The following is a 17,102-nucleotide window of genomic DNA, read 5'->3' as shown; positions in this document are numbered from 1 at the left end:
AATTTATGATACTAGGGTTAATGGAGAACTAAAAATGGAGAATTCCTTTTATATTTAATGGAGTAGGTAGGACAGAGCACAGAACTCCTTTAATCACTCTGATCTGAAAGTCAGATTTGTAGGCTCCCTGTCCCTCTATCTCTTTCCTTCTCTTCTCTTTTTTTTTTTGTTGGTCTAGAAAGAGGTTTTTAAGGTTACATTTTATATTAATGAAATCTACTTGGAAAAGAGGATGTTGATCCTTTCCTAATGCTGATTTCTCCTTTCGTTTTCTTGGTAAATAAGAGTACGGGCATTGATTTTCTTGTTCCATTTTATTTTATTTTTATTTTTTTTTAAAGATTTTATTTATTTATTTGAGAGAGAGAGAATGAGAGATAGAGAGCACGAGAGGGAAGAGGGTCAGAGGGAGAAGCAGACTCCCTGCTGAGCAGGGAGCCCGATGCGGGACTCGATCCCGGGGCTCTAGGATCATGACCTGAGCCGAAGGCAGTCGCTTAACCAACTGAGCCACCCAGGCACCCTTCCTGTTCCATTTTAGAATACAACTGTCATCCTATATCTCTTCATTTACATTCTTTTTGGAGTTTCTGCTCCTTGTGAGGTTCATTCCAAACTCCATAGTATGGTCTTCGCAGTACTCTTATGTCCACAACTTACCTTGGAGCATTATCTGTTTCTGGTCCCCAGCAAGCTCTCATTTCCTCTCATTGCTGAATTATTTGATGATTCTTCCAACTTCTTGGTGTTGAGATGTCCCCCCCAGGCTGGAATTCTTTACCCATTTCCCTTTTATCCCTGCCCATCTAAATCATACCTGTTTTTACAAGCCTATCTCAAATGTTACTGTATCAGAAAATATTCCTCCTTATCTTTCCTTCATTCAGGATGAACCCCAATCCACTGGAGCCTCACAGGGCTTTTTTGGCTCATATCCTGCTTGTGTAATAGGTATGAGTGGGTGAGTGTGCGTGCCTGCGTGCATGCGGGGGCGAGGGGAGTTGGAGGGAGGGAAACTGTCCCTATTATAATTTCCTTGAGGGCAAACATAATGAGTCATATATACCCATAACACCTTATATAAAATTGATTCTCAGTAATGTCAGTTGATTTGAAGTGAATCTTGTTTCATTTTCTTTGTGTTAATAGCATTGACAAGAGCAACAATTGTGTAGATTATGGATTAGAGTTTTACAGTCCATTTCCTCTCAAGACATTTTCTTGAATAACAGAAAGGTAGTTGCCTAATGCTTAAAGATGATCATTAGCAACTTGGGGTGGGAGTAAGAAATATGAACACTCATCATTGAATCCAGGTCTGCATGCTCATGACCATGGGTACCATTTGCAGCTGACTGGTTGATGTAGCCAAATGAATCTCTGAGTGACAGGAACCGACTGCTGTGGTGGGGAAAAGAAAACATGGGAGGTATGGTGACTAGAGGAGTCAATCTGGGTGTCTGTGCCACAGGAGAAGGATTTAAATAATCCGGGATGGGGGTGGGGTGGGGGGAAGGAGGAGAGGCTGAGGAAGGAAGATGATTGATGAAGTGTGTTACGGCTGACAGAAGACCCTATGCTCTGGATGAGGGAGTTAGCGATGATTGAAGGGAGACTGGGAGAGGTCTCTGTGTGATTAGCAGGATATAATCAACCATCTGCCTGGGGACACAGCCATGCACAAAGGACATATTAAAGGGGAAAAAAGAGAGAGAGGAAACATCAGTGATAACACCAAGAAAATCTTTTTAATTGCAGAAATCTGTCAGGGCCCCACTATTTATATGTTGGCCCCTCCCCACCACCCCATCACTTGAAGTCCTTCTCATGAAAATCTGCTTGCAGGCTGCTCTGTTGTGGCAGGAGGATTAGAAAGTGAGACTAATCTGGGGTTATGGCAGTGATCTCACTAAACCTTGTTACTCCAGGTGAATGCTGGAGGCCTTGGGGCCAGGAGTAGAGGGCTGAGGAGAAGGAGGAATCAGACAGTGTTTATGGAAACTTCCTTAGGAGCATCTTACAAAAAACCACTCTCTCTTCCCCCTCCAAGTAAAAATCTAACAACACTTGGCAGGAACTCTTGGGCTCCCCTCTTTTAAAAAGCTTAGAGCTATTTAAAGTTTCCCAATGTTTGACCTTGCAAGAGACCAGGGAGATACACAGGCCGCAAGATTTAAAACCAGATGATGAATTAGAGCCTCATTCATCTAGGTAGGCCATGACATTTAATTCAGCAATTTATTAGACTTGTTTTTATGTTTTCTTTGCAGAGCCCAATTCTAGAATGCTGGAATCAGATACAGGGTACACCTCTTAAGTTTATTTATTTTTTCTTAATGCAGTCAAAGCATGGGAGCTAACCTTAGACAAAAATGAAAACATTCCAGTGGAACTTTTTTTTCCCTTTCAAAATTCATTGTCTCTATGAATAGGTTCTGTGAATAATGATTATGAGAATATAAAAGAAATGAAGATGGAGGAAAAAAGGACACTTAGTGATGCCTAACAATTTTCTCTATCTCAGTTTTGTAACATGTGCTTTGTAGCAAGCAGATCTGTTAACTTGGCTAGAATTATGCTTTAGTCTCTCACTTGTTTTTTGGGGAGTAAGCAGAGCATAGAAAGATTGAGAGTAAGTACTTAGGTTTGGGGTTATTTAACATGGTTGGTAAAACTGCCTCTCAAACTATACACATGATGATGTTCTTACTTGGAAAGAACAGTTTCTTCCTAAAAAAGGAGAGGGAACTTGAACCTATTTCCTTCAGATTGGCTTTGTCAGCTGGTTATGTTAATGTAGTGCTATTTGTTTATTTATAAATTTATTAATTTATTCTGTTTTAGGATTGCTCTGTTTTTTAGATACATAGTCTTGGTTCTTCTGGACCGTGACTGGATGTGCTCTGTCCACCCAGACACTCTTTTCCATAGTGATCCTTGTCTTGGCAACTGTCTCCTTTTTCTCTGCTCACTTATCGCGGCTTGTTTGCAAAAGACCTAACTATTAACTGCACAGGCCTGGAGCTTATACATAAGCTTCCAAATAGGGACAGCAGAGTAGCCTTCTCTGTGTAAGAGATTTAGGCTCCGGAGGGCATAGGAAGCCGGTGCCCTACAGACTCGCCCGTGTCCTGCTGGAGTGGAGCAGCCCTGATACCAGCCTTTATCTTATTTGGCCACAGGAAGAGAACCCGAGGGGGGTGGAGAAGGAGGAGGCAGACGCTTAATCCTGAAGGACCTTTAGGGACAAGAGCATTTACAGTGAGTACATGCGGCAGATTTCCGGCTTTTCTATTCTTTTATTTAAGAGGGAAAAACGACAAGAGAAGGGAAAAAGAGGTCGCAGCTTTGATGGGTGTGTAGCTGCATGTTTTGTCTCCTAGCTTGGTCAAAGAACACTCTCTGATTTAAATGTGACTTAGTCAAATGCGTTCTGCTCACATCAGGTTTCAACTAAAAATCTGTGGACTGTCAGGAAGATAGCAGAACCAATCCTTGTTAGTAAGCAATTCATGGTATGTTTCTTCTGTTTGTATAGGATGAGAAATAGAGTATTCTGGGAAAAGCCCTCCCACAAATTAAAAAAAAAAGCTTTAAAATCTTTACTGCTTGCATGTTTTGTACTTTAAATGTTGGATCTTCTTTGGATTTGTGGAAAGGAAAGGATTTGACTTATGTATTTTTAACAGCCGCTGGGATAAAGGTGGTATTATCTCTAATGCTGGAGAGGTGGCCACAGCTAAGCGTTTGATGGGGGAGGGAAAGGGGAGGTCACTGGGTTCCAAAAAGCTGGTTGATCACCCCTGTCACACACCTTTGGAACCTGAGGAAGTGGTTGGGCACCTGTATACATCTGGGTCACTGCTTTCATTTGCATCATCAGAAGTTGTCTGCTGGCTTTAAAAGAAAGTTTCGCTCTGACTGGGAAGGAATCTTTTCGCAAGATGCCTTATAAAGGAAGAATACAAAACTTAATGGTATTTAGAAGAACATATAATAGACTTGTGTTGAATTTCCTGCTATTTGCATTCAAATGGAGTAATTAATTTGATGGGAAAGCAAGCTTGAGTAGTCCTTATAGGGGCAGGAACATATACACAAAGATTGTTACTATAGGTCTCTAAAATATGAAGCAGTTTTCCTTTAAATTATAAATTTATCTCTGACATCAGATGTGATTTTGTGAAAATCAAAAATAGAGATTGGTTATCCATGGATGGTACATTAAATGTGTGCTACTAGAATTGAAAATTAAATGTTTATAGTAATTACTTTCCATGAAAATAGATAATTAACCAATTTTATGCCACTTTCCAGGCTTGCTACGCTGTTATGACACATATGATATTCCTTTCCCAGTGGCAAAGGTCTACTAGAGGGAAAATAGACAGAAATTGAAGTAAAACCTCAGTAGGGCACTGCTTTGCTTTACTTCTCTGAGATACGGGAATTCTCTTGTTTCCAGTCTGGTCAGTTAAATATGGAAACCTCATGTTCATGTTGAAATTTTATAGATGCAGGAAAATTTTGCTTTGCAGGTTGATTGTAAGTTTTCCTTACCCTTTACTCATGTGTGATGAACCCCAGCTACATTTTTAATATTTTTATCTTGTTCTGTGTGTCCTCTACATATATAACCACATCTCTATCGTCAGTCTTTAATTTCAAACTATAAGGGGAGAGGATCTCATGTATTTGTTTCTCTGGGAGGAATTAGCAACACATAACGTGTAAATAATAATTGACAAAAGGCATTTGCATGGTACTACTTTATTTCCATTAAGTAGGATAAATCTATTGATAACGTTCATGTGCTTTGGTAAAATGGAAGGCCAGCACTTAGTGTCTGCACAGTTCTCAGTATAGGCAGGATGCTTCCAATGGCTTTGAAATCTCTGGATAAATAACCCTAGGTAATCACAGATTCTTACGGTCAGATGGGATCTCACTCATCATCTAGTCCAGTTTTGTCATTTTACCTATGGGGAAACTGAGACCCCAAAATGTGGAGCCTCTTGCCCCACACACAACTGCCCTGTGCCTGTTTAGTGCACAGCCTGATGGTATATATGGAAATGTTGTATGTTGGGACATAAATTGCTTTGAGCCAATTTTTTAGTATGTTCTTTAGTTTACAGTAGGATGTATATTCCAGAGAAGGCCCTATGCTGATTTAGGAGTTTCAGAGAAAACATAATGACCAAGCATCATTTTTCAGTTGTGCAGGGAGCTTGGGAGGGATCTGGGGTTGGGTGTCTGAGTGGGTGAGTGGTTTTGGCTCAAACAGTTCACTGTACATTACCCTGGCATTTAGTTTTCTGACTTTGGGTGAGTCTGGTTTCTTAGAAGAGGTAACCACTGTGACACCAGCGTCATCTTCATTTATCACCAATTCTATGACCTTCTGCGGGAAACCTTTATTAACCTTTGTGTATCAGATTCCTTCTCTGGGATTGTGATTCTAAACAGATCCCCCAGAGAGCAGCGGATTGATTAAAACTTTAAAAGCGCTTTGGGAAATCAGAACCAGAGCCTGTCTGAGGCTAGGGTATGAATAAATAGTGTGGTAGCTCACTCTTCTTGGAGTTTTATCGCTCCTGGAGTTCTGATCTCTTAACGGGTTTTTTTTTTTTTTAAATGGCCAGGTTTAGTATTATTTAAAAAAACTGTATGGAAGTGTCGTTAAAAATGTGGGGTATGGGCGCCTGGGTGGCTCAGTTGGTTAAGCGACTGCCTTCGGCTCAGGTCATGATCCTGGAGTCCCAGGATCGAGTCCCGCATCGGGCTCCCTGCTCAGCGGGGAGTCTGCTTCTCCCTCTGACCCTCTTCCCTCTCGTGCTCTCTATCTCTCATTCTCTCTCTCTCAAATAAATAAATAAAATCTTTGAAAAAAAATGTGGGGTATGGATTTGTCCCTCTTGCAATCAGGTGGAGAAAGCTGTTGAGTTGAAGCCTAAAACCATTCTCTAAGGCAGGTACCAAAGTGATAAACCTACTTTATGACATTTTAGTTTTGCAAATAACTTTGCTTTCAAAAATTCGTCCATAAAGCTGCTTATCATTTAATTTAAAAATTAAATGTACAAGAAATCAGGAGGGGGCAGTACACTGCAGCATTGGAAGGCTTCTGAAATAATATATCATAGGAATAACTTATTCTTAAGGTTTTTGTCAATTCAGTAAGTCTTTTTATTCTCTGTACCCATTTCTGTATGGAAAGTTACATGTTCCTGGTAAAATTAGGAGCTTCCCCCAATCTCTATTTTTGTAGGTAAAATAATTTTGCTATTGTTACTAAGTGAATATTAAGAATCTCAAGAAATACAGGCTACTTTCTGATAATCACATTTAATTTCATATTTTGTTCAGTCACCTTTCATCTTTGGGGAAGGGAGCTAGAATGTGTAGAACCAGAAAAATCTAATAAAAGAAAAAGAAACCCATTACCTCGAGTAGAAGAACCTGCTCCTGAAACTAAAAATAATGTTTCTATAAAATGTTTAAAGTACAAGATCCTAAAAGTTGTTATTTTATATTAAACTGTTCTAGAAGAAAGATAAATTATATAGCTTAGATCATTACATTAGTAAATGAGCTTACTCTTAAGCTTACCAACTTTATTATTACTTACACTTATGTTGTTTTAAATATATTTAATTAACATTTTATTTACTAGATTTCATTTATGTATTTGAGAGAGAGAGCACAAGTGGGGGAAGGGGGGCAGAAGGAGAGGGAGAAGCAGACTCCCCACTGAGCAGGGAGCCCGCCTGGGGCTGCCTCGTGGATCCTAGGACTGTGGGATCATGACCTAAGCCCTGAGCCAAAGGCAGCTGCTTAACCAACTGAGCCACCCAGGTGCCTCTTAGTTAACATTTTAATGTTACATGTTTCACAGCAATTTATTACTCTTGAAATCCCAGAAGCCCCTCAAAATTTCAACATAACCAAATAATGTAATTTAAGTTAAGAGTTAATTAGATATACTGTATATACTAACCCACATGATTTATACTTTTTGGCAAACTTTATGTTTGGAATTACTACATGATATATATTTACATAACATATCGTAGAAAGGAGCAACCTCCCCTGAATTCAGCTCAGTGTTTTTGTTAATTAGAACATGTTCCCTCTCTGCTTATCCCATGTATTCAATATATTAGTTATAATGGCCAAAATGATGCTTAGGTGCTTGTAGTAGAAAAGCCCTAAGTAATAGTGGCTATAACCAGATATTGTTTTTCTCTCAATAAAAGAAGTTCAGGGCAGAGGCTAGGACTGATACAATAGCTCCTTGTTATCCTGTGGGATCCATGTTCCCACCACCTTGCTCTACCTTCCTCTACTAGCATACCCCAGAGCATCTCCTGGTCCAAGATAGCAACTGGAGCTCTAGCCATCAAGCCCACATTACAGGCTAGAAGAAGGGGGGGCACAGAAGGGCAGAAAGAAGGCACCTCCTTAATTAAGTCAGCTCCCTTTATGCAGCTCTACAAGCATTCTGTACAAAAGTTCCACTTACATCCCCTTGGTCAGAAATTAGTCACATGGCCATACCTGGAAGCCATGGAGATAGGAAATATAGTTTTAAATTCTTGGCAGAAATATGCACAGCTGAAAATCGGGATTTTATTAGTAAGGAATGAGGAGAGAATGGATGGTGAGGTAGGCAATACCACATGGTTTTGCATTCCTATTATATGCTGGGTCTTGGGGCTACTATGTAGAAACTCACAACACCTCCTTCTGTTTTTGCTATGAGCTATGGTTTCTTAATTTAGAAATCTGGCTTAATTTAGAAATCCTGTTTCTTCTGCGAAGTATCATTTCTTTATTTGGCAATCTTGTCTGACTCTTTCCTGCTTTCTTCTTTCCTCTTGCCTTTCAGCTGTTTTGGAAAGAAGTGAGGTTTAGACTTCTCCATGTTAACCATGAGCGTGACACTTTCCCCACTGAGGTCACAGGACCTGGATCCCATGGCTACTGATGCTTCACCCATGGCCATCAACTTGACACCCACTGTGGAGGAGGGTGAGGGAGGAGAGGCAATGAAGGACATGGATTCTGACCAGCAGTATGAAAAGCCCCCTCCACTGCATACCGGGGCTGACTGGAAGATTGTCCTCCACTTACCTGAAATCGAGACCTGGCTCCGGATGACCTCCGAGAGGGTCCGGGACCTAACCTATTCAGTCCAGCAGGACTCAGACAGCAAGCATGTGGATGTGCATCTAGTTCAACTAAAGGTAAGGAAGGTCTCTGGACTTAGGTCCATGCTAGACAGAAGTCTGAAAAAGGTTGTAGCACCTGGAGCCTGCATTCTGTAACTTGCAATGTGGAAACCTCCAGGAAGGAAAACAGAATAGCAGATTTGATACACAGGGACAGAATTCATTCTTTCCTGATTTTACTTCATGGGTTGATCATCTAGAATCAAATTGACCTTAGGGGATAATGTGGAGAAGTGGGGAAAGAGAAGGGCATTTTGGTGCAGTGTCATAGAAATCAGTTTTGAGAATAAAGTATTATAAAAAGGCTTAATGAAAAGACTCTCATATCATACTGAGCTGTGATTGTGAGTATGGTGTATGATTATTATCTTCTGTTGCAGTTGATGCCGCCTTTGTGGCAAAGAGTGGATTCTGGCATGATGGGGGAAGGGCGGTGTTCTCCTTTTAGAATGAGTCCTTTCATCCAGGTATAATGCATCATGCAGAACAAAGGTGCTTTTCTAACAACTCATTCAGAGTTCAGATGTAAAAAAATATCTGTGGCTTCTAGAGCCCTTGAAAAGCCTGACTTTTGTTAATAGTGAAATGGAGGTGCTAGTAAAGAGTGCTATTACTAAAGATTTTGGCCTAGGGACCCCAAAGTACAGTGAATCTTGTTCTGTAGTAGTCATTCCTCTCTTCCAGGTCCCTGAGGCAAACACACACTCAGGTTAATGACCAGCAAAGCAAGGCAGATTTATAGCCAGTCTGGGCATTGGCCCCAAACCCTAAGGGAAATTTCTAGTGAGTTAGATGAGATCCTAAGGAGAATTCTTTTACCTAAGCTCATTCATCCTAAATGATCTGAAACCAAAGACCAAACAGATTCTTGGATCTTAACACTTAAATGGTTTGTAGTCTGCAGCCATCAGTGTGAGAAGAGAAGATGGGCAGTTAAGGCAAGAGAGCATGTTCCCCAAAGCCTAGAGCATGGCTGGCTCAGCCTTCTCAGGCTGGTTCAACAGGTCCTGAGCCCAGCTGCCGCATTGGAGAGAGTGTCCAAGAGAGGGAAAGAGGGAATTGGGGGAGAGAGAGAGAAAACAAAAAAAGCCAGAATGGCAAGGTGGTTGGGCTTCTCCCAGCTTAAGCAGGCCTGTGTGGTCTTTCCACAGGATCTTGGGAAGAAGTTGCAAAATGGTAACAGAGAGATGGCTAGGAACCAGCTTCAGTGCAAGCTGAGCTGTTTCTTCACTGTGGCAACAGGAAATGGTGTGTCTCAGTCCTTGATATAGGGTTCCTTTAATCGAAGGAGCAGCTCTCCCACTCCCCGAGGCTGGAGTGAAATGGAAGTAAGGGTGCTCCACCTCACCACTCCTTTCCTCTGTTCCCTCTAAGTGCACTTACATGTCAATAAGTAAGTAAGTAAATACAGGGTTTGGGGTTGTAAGGAAAGTTGACTATTGCTCCCCCAAATCTTACCAGAAAAGATGGTAAAAGATTAAAGGAGAATTTGGGGGGCAGGAAATGGAAATATCTTGAGAAGACTCCACTAAAAATGCTGCTAAGGGCTCCTAAAAACATGAATGTGTCTGTTAATTTAATCACATCAGTAATACATGCAAATTTAAATTTAAATTTCAAACTGGCATGTAAAGTTTTGATATCATTAACCAGGGTTATGTTTAGTGTTTGAGAAATCACCTCTAGGGTGATTTGCTTGTCTTTTTCTCCTTGGAACTGTCTGTCATCCTCTCTCCTTAGTCCAAAAGCATTTTGCCCCTGCCTCCATCCTGCCCTGTTCCACAGTGTGGTCTGTCTCCCCTGCTGAAAGAGGAGCCCCAGAAGGGCAGGAATTCACCATAGTAATCACATAATAGTTCATTAATGGCTGCTAAGGGGATGAATTGAAATTGTTTTATGTTAATTTCATTTTAGGGATTCTATCATTACTTTTTTTTTTTGCAATTTATTTCATCAAATGACTTAACCAGCGTTTTCCATTATGTTCTCAAATATTCTGTAATAATTGAGCTCTTCCGCATTGAGCCCAAAGTCAATGAACTCTGGTCAGTGAACTGAGGCCTAATCTATACAAGGATTTAGTTTTGGTCTCCTAATCTGCTTGGTTTAATTTCCCCCTTTTTTGTGTAATATTTCTTTATTCAATCAAGCACCTCGATGCATTTAAAAGATTTTTAAATAGATGTCAGTTTCTTAGATCTCCACATTGATCCACAAAATAGAAGGGGAACTTGGGCATAATGTTTTATATGTGAAAACACAACAAAACAACTGTGTAGAAGCTGCTCTCAATTAAGGGATGTGGCAAAGCAGAGGGGAAGGCCCAGCCTGGGCAAGGCCAGCCATCTGCTATGGGGTATCCCACCTTGGCTCCTACCGCCTTGGTGCATAACTCAGTTTATTAATTTCCATGAAAAGTAACCATCACAGGGATGGGAATGCCATGGCTTTAAGGACCAATACAGGTACGGATAATTCCTAAATTTATATATCTATCCCAGTGTTCTCCCAGGAACCCCAGCTGCCTAACTGACATCTCTAATTGTGTCTTTAAGTGAGCATCTCAAACCAAATATGCCTATTGAAAAGCTCTTAATTCCTCCTGCCCCCATATCTTTCTAATTTCAGTGGAAGGCACGGCACCTTGCCAAGCCCAAATATGACTCCCCAGCCCACGCATATGTCTATCCAGAAGTCCTGTGGCTCCATCTCCAAAATATGACCTAAAGCCATTCACTTCTCCCCAGCGCTACTGCTGTCACCCTAGACAGGCCACGTGACTGCTTGCCTGGGTTACTTTTAGAGCCTCCTCTACCACCCTGCACTTTATTCTCCACACAGGAGCCAAAAGAATCTTTTAAAATTTAAATCAGGTCATGTTACTCCCTTGCTTCCTATTGGCCATAACAAACCCCAAATCTCTTCCTGTGGCTCTGCACCTGTTTGGTTCTCTGGCCATATCTCCTGTTGTTTCCTTCTTGTTCATAAAGCTCCAGGCACATTGGAAGTTCCAAAGGAATGTTAGGCTAGTTCTTGGCCTCAGCGCTTTTCCTGTTCCCTCTGCCTAGCAACTTTCTTCCTCTATCTTTGCCTGGCAGAGTCTGAATCATCATCAAGCAGTCAGGCAGAGGCGCAGCCAAGTTCTAACATCTGGAGGTGCAAGCCTAGGAGAGAGTTGGGCAGGGGTTGTGCTGTGTTTGGTGAAGGGCAAACATACAAAAAAAGGAGCTACCTGCACCTAACTTGTCTTTGTGCCTCACACTCCCTTTCACATTGCTTGCTCTATGTCTTGTCATTGTGGTTTTCTCTATCATCGTGTGGACATAGAACTTAAAAAATCAGTTGACCCCAAAGATACAAATGTAGTGATCCGAAGGGGCACCTGTACCCCAATGTTTATAGCAACAATGTCCACAATAGCCAAACTGTGGAAAGAGCCAAGATGTCCACCGACAGAGGAAATGTTAAAGAAGATGCGGTGTAAACACACACATACACACACACACACACACACACACACACACACACACACACACACACACACACAGAGTGGAATATTATGCAGCCATCAAAAAATAAATCTTGCCATTTGCAATGACGTGGTTGGAACTAGAGGGTATTATGCTAAGTGAAACAAGTCAATCAGAGAAAGACAAGTATCATATGATCTCACTGATATGAGGAATTTGAGAAACAAGACAGAGGATCATAGGGGAAGGGAGGGAAAAATGAAACAAGATGAAACCAGAGAGGGAGACAAACCATAAGAGACTCTTAATCTCAGGAAACAAACTGAGGGCTGCTGGAGTGGAGGGGGGTGGGAGGGATGGGGTGGCTGGGTGATGGACATTGGGGAAGGTATATGCTATGGTGAGTGCGGTGAATTGTGTAAGACTGTACCTCTGAAACAAATATATATTATATTTTAATAAAAAAATAAAAATAAACATAAGGTTAGATCCTTAAAAAAAAAAAATCAGTTGAAAAGTGCTTTTGAAAAATGCTCAGGACAGGCTCAGCCTCTGTTTTCGTTTGTTTGCTTGTTTGTTTTTTAGATTCAACATATAAGTGAAATCATATGGTATTTGTCTTTCTTTGTCTGACTTATTTTGCTCAGCATAATGCCTTCTGGGTCCATCCATGTTGTCACAAATGGCAAGATTTCATTCTTTTTTATGGCTGAGTAATATTCCATTGTGTATATATACCACATCTTCTTTATCCATTCATCTATGGATGGATACTTGGATTTCTTCTCTATCTTGGCTATTGTGTATAATGCTGCAGTAAACATAGGGATATATATACCTTTTGAATTAGTGTTTTTGTTTTCTTTGGGTAAAGACCCAAAGAATAGAAATGGCATTTCTATTTTTAATTTTTTAAGGAACCTTCATACTGTTTTCTACAGTATGTTCCCACCATCAGTGCATGACAGATTCCTTTTATCCTTATCAACATTTGTTATTTCTTATGTTTTTGATATTAGCCATTCTGACAGATGTAAGGTGGTATCTCATTGTGGTTTTGATTTGCATTTCCCTGATGATTAGTGATGTTGAGCATCTTTTCATGTGTCTGTTGGCTATCTGTATGTCTTCTTTGGAAAAATGTCTATTCAGATCCTTTGCCCATTTTTAATTGTATTATTATTATTATTGGAGTTGAGTTGTATATATTCTTTATATATTTTGGATACAAACCCCTTATCAGATAGATAATTTGCAAATATCTTCTCCTGTTCAGTAAGTTGCCTTTTTGTTTTGTTGAAGTCCTGTGGCTCCATCTCCAAAATATGACCTAAAGCCATTCACTTCTCCCCAGCGCTACTGCTGTCACCCTAGGCAGGCCACGTGACTGCTTGCCTGGGTTACTTTTAAAGCCTCCTCTACCACCCTGCACTTTATTCTCCACACAGGAGCCAAAGGAATCTTTTAAAATTTAAATCAGGTCATGTTACTCCCTTGCTTCCTATTGGCCATAATAAACCCGAAATCTCTTCCTGTGGCTCTGCACCTGTTTGGTTCTCTGGCCATATCTCCTGTTGTTTTCTTCTTGTTCATAAAGCTCCAGGCACATTGGAAGTTCCAAAGGAATTTAGGCTCTGCTGTGCAAGAGCTTTTTATTTTGGTGTAGTTCAAATACCTTAATTTTGCTTTTCTTTCCCTTGTCTGAGGAGACATATCCATAAATATGTTGCTAAGGCTGATGTGCAGAGATTACTGCCTGTGTTTTCTTTTAGGAGTTTTATGGTTTCAGATCTCACATTTAGGTCATTAATCCATTTTGAGTTTATTTTTTGTAAGGTATAAGAAAGTGGTCCAGTTTTATCCTTTTGCATGTAGCTGTCCAGTTTTCCTAACACCATTTATTGAAAAGACTGTCTTTTTCCCACTGCATAATCTTGTCTCCTTAGTTGTGGATTAATTGACCATATAAGCATGGGTTTATTTCTGGGCTCTCTAGTATGTTCCATTGAGCTATGTGTCTGTTTTTGTGCCAGAACCATACCGTTTGATTACTATAGCTTTGTGGTATATCCTGAAGTCTGCATTATGATACCACCAACCATGTTCTTCTTTCTCAAGATTGCTTTGGCTCTTTGGGATCTTTTGTGGTTCCATACAAATTTTAGGATTATTTGTTCTAATTCTGTAAAAAATACTACTGGTATTTTGATAGGGATTGCACTGAATCTCTAGATTCCTTCAGGTAATAGGGACATTTTAACAATTACATTAAATGTCACTTTCTCAAAGAAGCTATTCCTGACCCCTGTTCTTGAAATACCCATCCCCTTTCCCAGCAATTATCTAGTTCATTATTCAGTTAATTAATTAGTTAATTAATCGTTCTTATAACTATGATTATCTTATTTATTTGTTTACTAGACAGTGTTAGCCCAGTGACCTCAAATGTCTAATTCTCCACTCTATCCCTGTTGCCCAAGACAAGAGCCAGGCATTTGATAGGGGCTCAGTTCACATTTGTGGTTAAGTCCAAGTCTGTATGGTCAGTGCCTTCTCTCCTCATAGATGGGCTTACACTGGAAGTCACATAAGGAAGGCTGCTTGTTGGGGATTGAATTAGGACAGAGGCATTGGATGAATCAAGGCCCAAGTACTTTTGGGGTGTTACTTTCTCATCAGGGAGAATCTGAGCAGCTCAGCAATCTTGGAGATCTTGCGTAGGAGAATCTGCATGGGGTGGGGACTGGGGGGTCTAGGTGACTTCTTTCTGTAGGTGGCTGTGCCTGGTCCTCCTCCTCCTCCCCACTTTTCTGTCTGACTCCTTCTTTGGTAATGATTTTCTTCAGTATGCATATGCTTAGGTCTTTGAGACTCGAAGCCACTCTTTTTCTTTAAAGGTAATTTTGCTTATCTTCTGGTCATTGTGTTGATCTTAAAGTTTATTCATCAGAGACTACACTTACTAACCTTATTTCCAGGTTCTTAGGGGAAGTTTATTGTAACCCCCAGGATGAACTACAAAGCACTATTATTAAAGTTCCCATGCTGGGGGGTGGAGAAGTGATTGTTCTAGAGAGTGAATAAAAACATTTAACCTTAAGATTAAAATATGGAAATGATGCAATGTATTATACTATGTAGTTTTCCCATTTAAAAAAAATATTTTATTTATTTATTTGACAGAGAGAGAGAGACAGCGAGAGAGGGAACACAAGCAGGGGGAGTGGGAGAGGGAGAAGCAGGCTTCCCGCAGAGCAGGGAGCCTGATGCGGGGCTCGATCCCAGGACCCTGGGATCACGACCTGAGCCTAAGGCAGATCCTTAACGACTGAGCCACCCAGGCGTGCCTCCAATTTGTTTTTAAGCTGAAAATGTCATCCACATATTTTACTTCTTAGTTTCCAGATATTCTTTAGTAAGAACTATGAGAAGCCAGCTGAACCATTTTTAGAAACTCCCCCTCTCCTCCTCCTCTTTTGGATTCAGAAGCTGTGCTGTGTATGAAAACCAGACTGAAAACCTTACAAGATTTTGACTTTAACTGAGACTTCTCGTCTGGATAAATTCATTTGGATACTAAATAGGCAAATTTGGCACCTCTGCTTCCTGATTAACAGTCTTCTTAGAATATTATTTGTGTTCCTGGAAACATGACAGGGAAGAGGCAAGGCTTAGACTAACTAGCATAGGCTAAATTATATGGCTACATGACAAATAGAAGTTTTAATGTGACTTAGCTGGAATCAGCTCCCCAAATAACCCACTTTAGATAAATTGTACTCTCAGCCACCTCCAGAAAAAGTTTGTGTCTGTTTCTTCAATTTGGGCCTGGTTCTCAAAGTTAGAACATTAAACAGAGACTTTGTTTACAAGATGTTCCGACTGGGCTGTATCCAGACTGAGATGTGCCTGACATCTGGAGTGGATCCAGATACCCAGTGACTTACATGGGGTCTGCAGGGCTTGCTGGAAAAACGGCTTGAATCCTCTCTATAGCTGAGGCTGGCATATCAGATGGGCCTGATGGACTGAAAGTGATGGGAGTCCTGGGATGATGGGGCTCTTGGGAGAGAATTCACCCTCATCATGGGGCAAGGAGTTTGTCCCAGTGCAGGAGGGAGAATGGGTGAGGAGGGGAGTGGTAATTTGTGGTAAAGTGTGTTTCTGGCCCCGGAGCCCATCCTGAGCAGCCAGCCAGGCAGCATGGGGACTCAGTGAGGGGAGGAGGTTGTGAGTGTGACTTGGAGCACCCATCTTAGTTGACTCTCTGCCTGGAGTTCTTCCCTCCCCTTGTACAGCAGATGTAGAGGAAAGAGTGTTTCTTCTTCCACTGCTGGAGCATAACTAGCTGAGCTCTGCTTGAGGTGGCAGAGGTCTACCAAAGTGGCAGCTGTGGAGTCCGGGGATTGCTGGCCAGGACAGTGAGCAACAGCCAGAGTTGATTCTTGGGCACATCTAAAATATGCCCGAGGATTCTCAGAAAATCTCGATAAAGGGAACTCTGAATGAAACTAAAATTCTGACATCAACAGTTTGGAGCTTGGAGGATTCTGGTCTTAATATGACCAAGGGCTACAGCCTAAAACACTCAATTTTACCATCTTTGGGCAGTTTCTGATTTCTAACACATCTTAAGTTAAAGTTAAGTGAGTACCAATTTAAGATTGAAGGCCAAATATCTTTCTTTGGGAGGAAGAGTAGATATTTTTTTCTTTTTGCCCTTTAGACCGCTGTTTTCCAAGAACAGCACTGTTTTCTCAATTCATTAGTATGTTGTAAAATCAATTTAAGGAATTAAAGAGCTAAAACAATGAAATAAAATTACTTGAAGTAAGGATAAATACTGTTTGTGCAACTTGGTTAGGTATATACATATATTACATATATATGTTGGATCATGGGGTAAAATTTATGTCTTTCTCCAAATCAAGGCCAGGACAGGGTGGTAGTTACTGCTTTAGACCACTGTCAACTTTTCTCAGTATCTTTGATATATTTTAATTTTGGAATATACCATGCAAGTAAATGTAACCTGGTACTAATTTTTCCATCATTTTTTCTGTACTTATATGGGAACAGAACTCACATGAAATGCCCATTAAATTGGCAACCCCAAAGCATGTTCCAAATCCCAGGAAACTGGAAAATAAAGCTTAGTTTTCTGTTGATAGATATGAAGATGTTAATTTGTTTTTATTTTCCCAAAGCCCAGATTTGTAACTGGAATCTCTTTTTTGGTTGATGTGAATTCTTTAGAGGGTATTTTCTCAGGGAAACTGGATGCTCATTGTCAAGTGTTTTGGGAGTGTGGCTTCAGTATGGTGCTTATTGGTGAAAAAGTTTTTTCACCAAAAAGTGTGCTAAATAAATACTTTTTGATTGTTGAATGGTTAATATA

At 40.6% G+C, this 17,102-nt stretch overlaps 1 protein-coding gene across 2 annotated transcripts in view; it reads left to right on the top strand.

Annotated features, from left to right (window-relative positions):
• AKAP6 (A-kinase anchoring protein 6) overlaps positions 1 to 17,102 on the top strand; it is a 571,051-nt gene that overhangs the window by 180,952 nt on the left and 372,997 nt on the right. For both annotated transcript variants that reach the window (XM_088024647.1, XM_028114891.2), the window contains exon 3: positions 7,892 to 8,249. In XM_088024647.1, coding sequence (XP_087880773.1) covers positions 7,926 to 8,249 — 324 coding nt within the window. In that variant the 5' untranslated portion in view covers positions 7,892 to 7,925. The remainder of the gene's footprint in view (positions 1 to 7,891; positions 8,250 to 17,102) is intronic.

The sequence above is a fragment of the Eumetopias jubatus genome, unplaced genomic scaffold, assembly GCF_037043125.1.
Source record: "Eumetopias jubatus isolate StellerSeaLion01/CBP00866 unplaced genomic scaffold, mEumJub1_p1.0 scaffold_7, whole genome shotgun sequence".
Taxonomy (NCBI): Eukaryota; Metazoa; Chordata; class Mammalia; order Carnivora; family Otariidae; genus Eumetopias; species Eumetopias jubatus.
The sequence above is the reverse complement of the archived record's forward strand: the minus strand, read 5'-3'. Positions and strand labels throughout refer to the sequence as shown.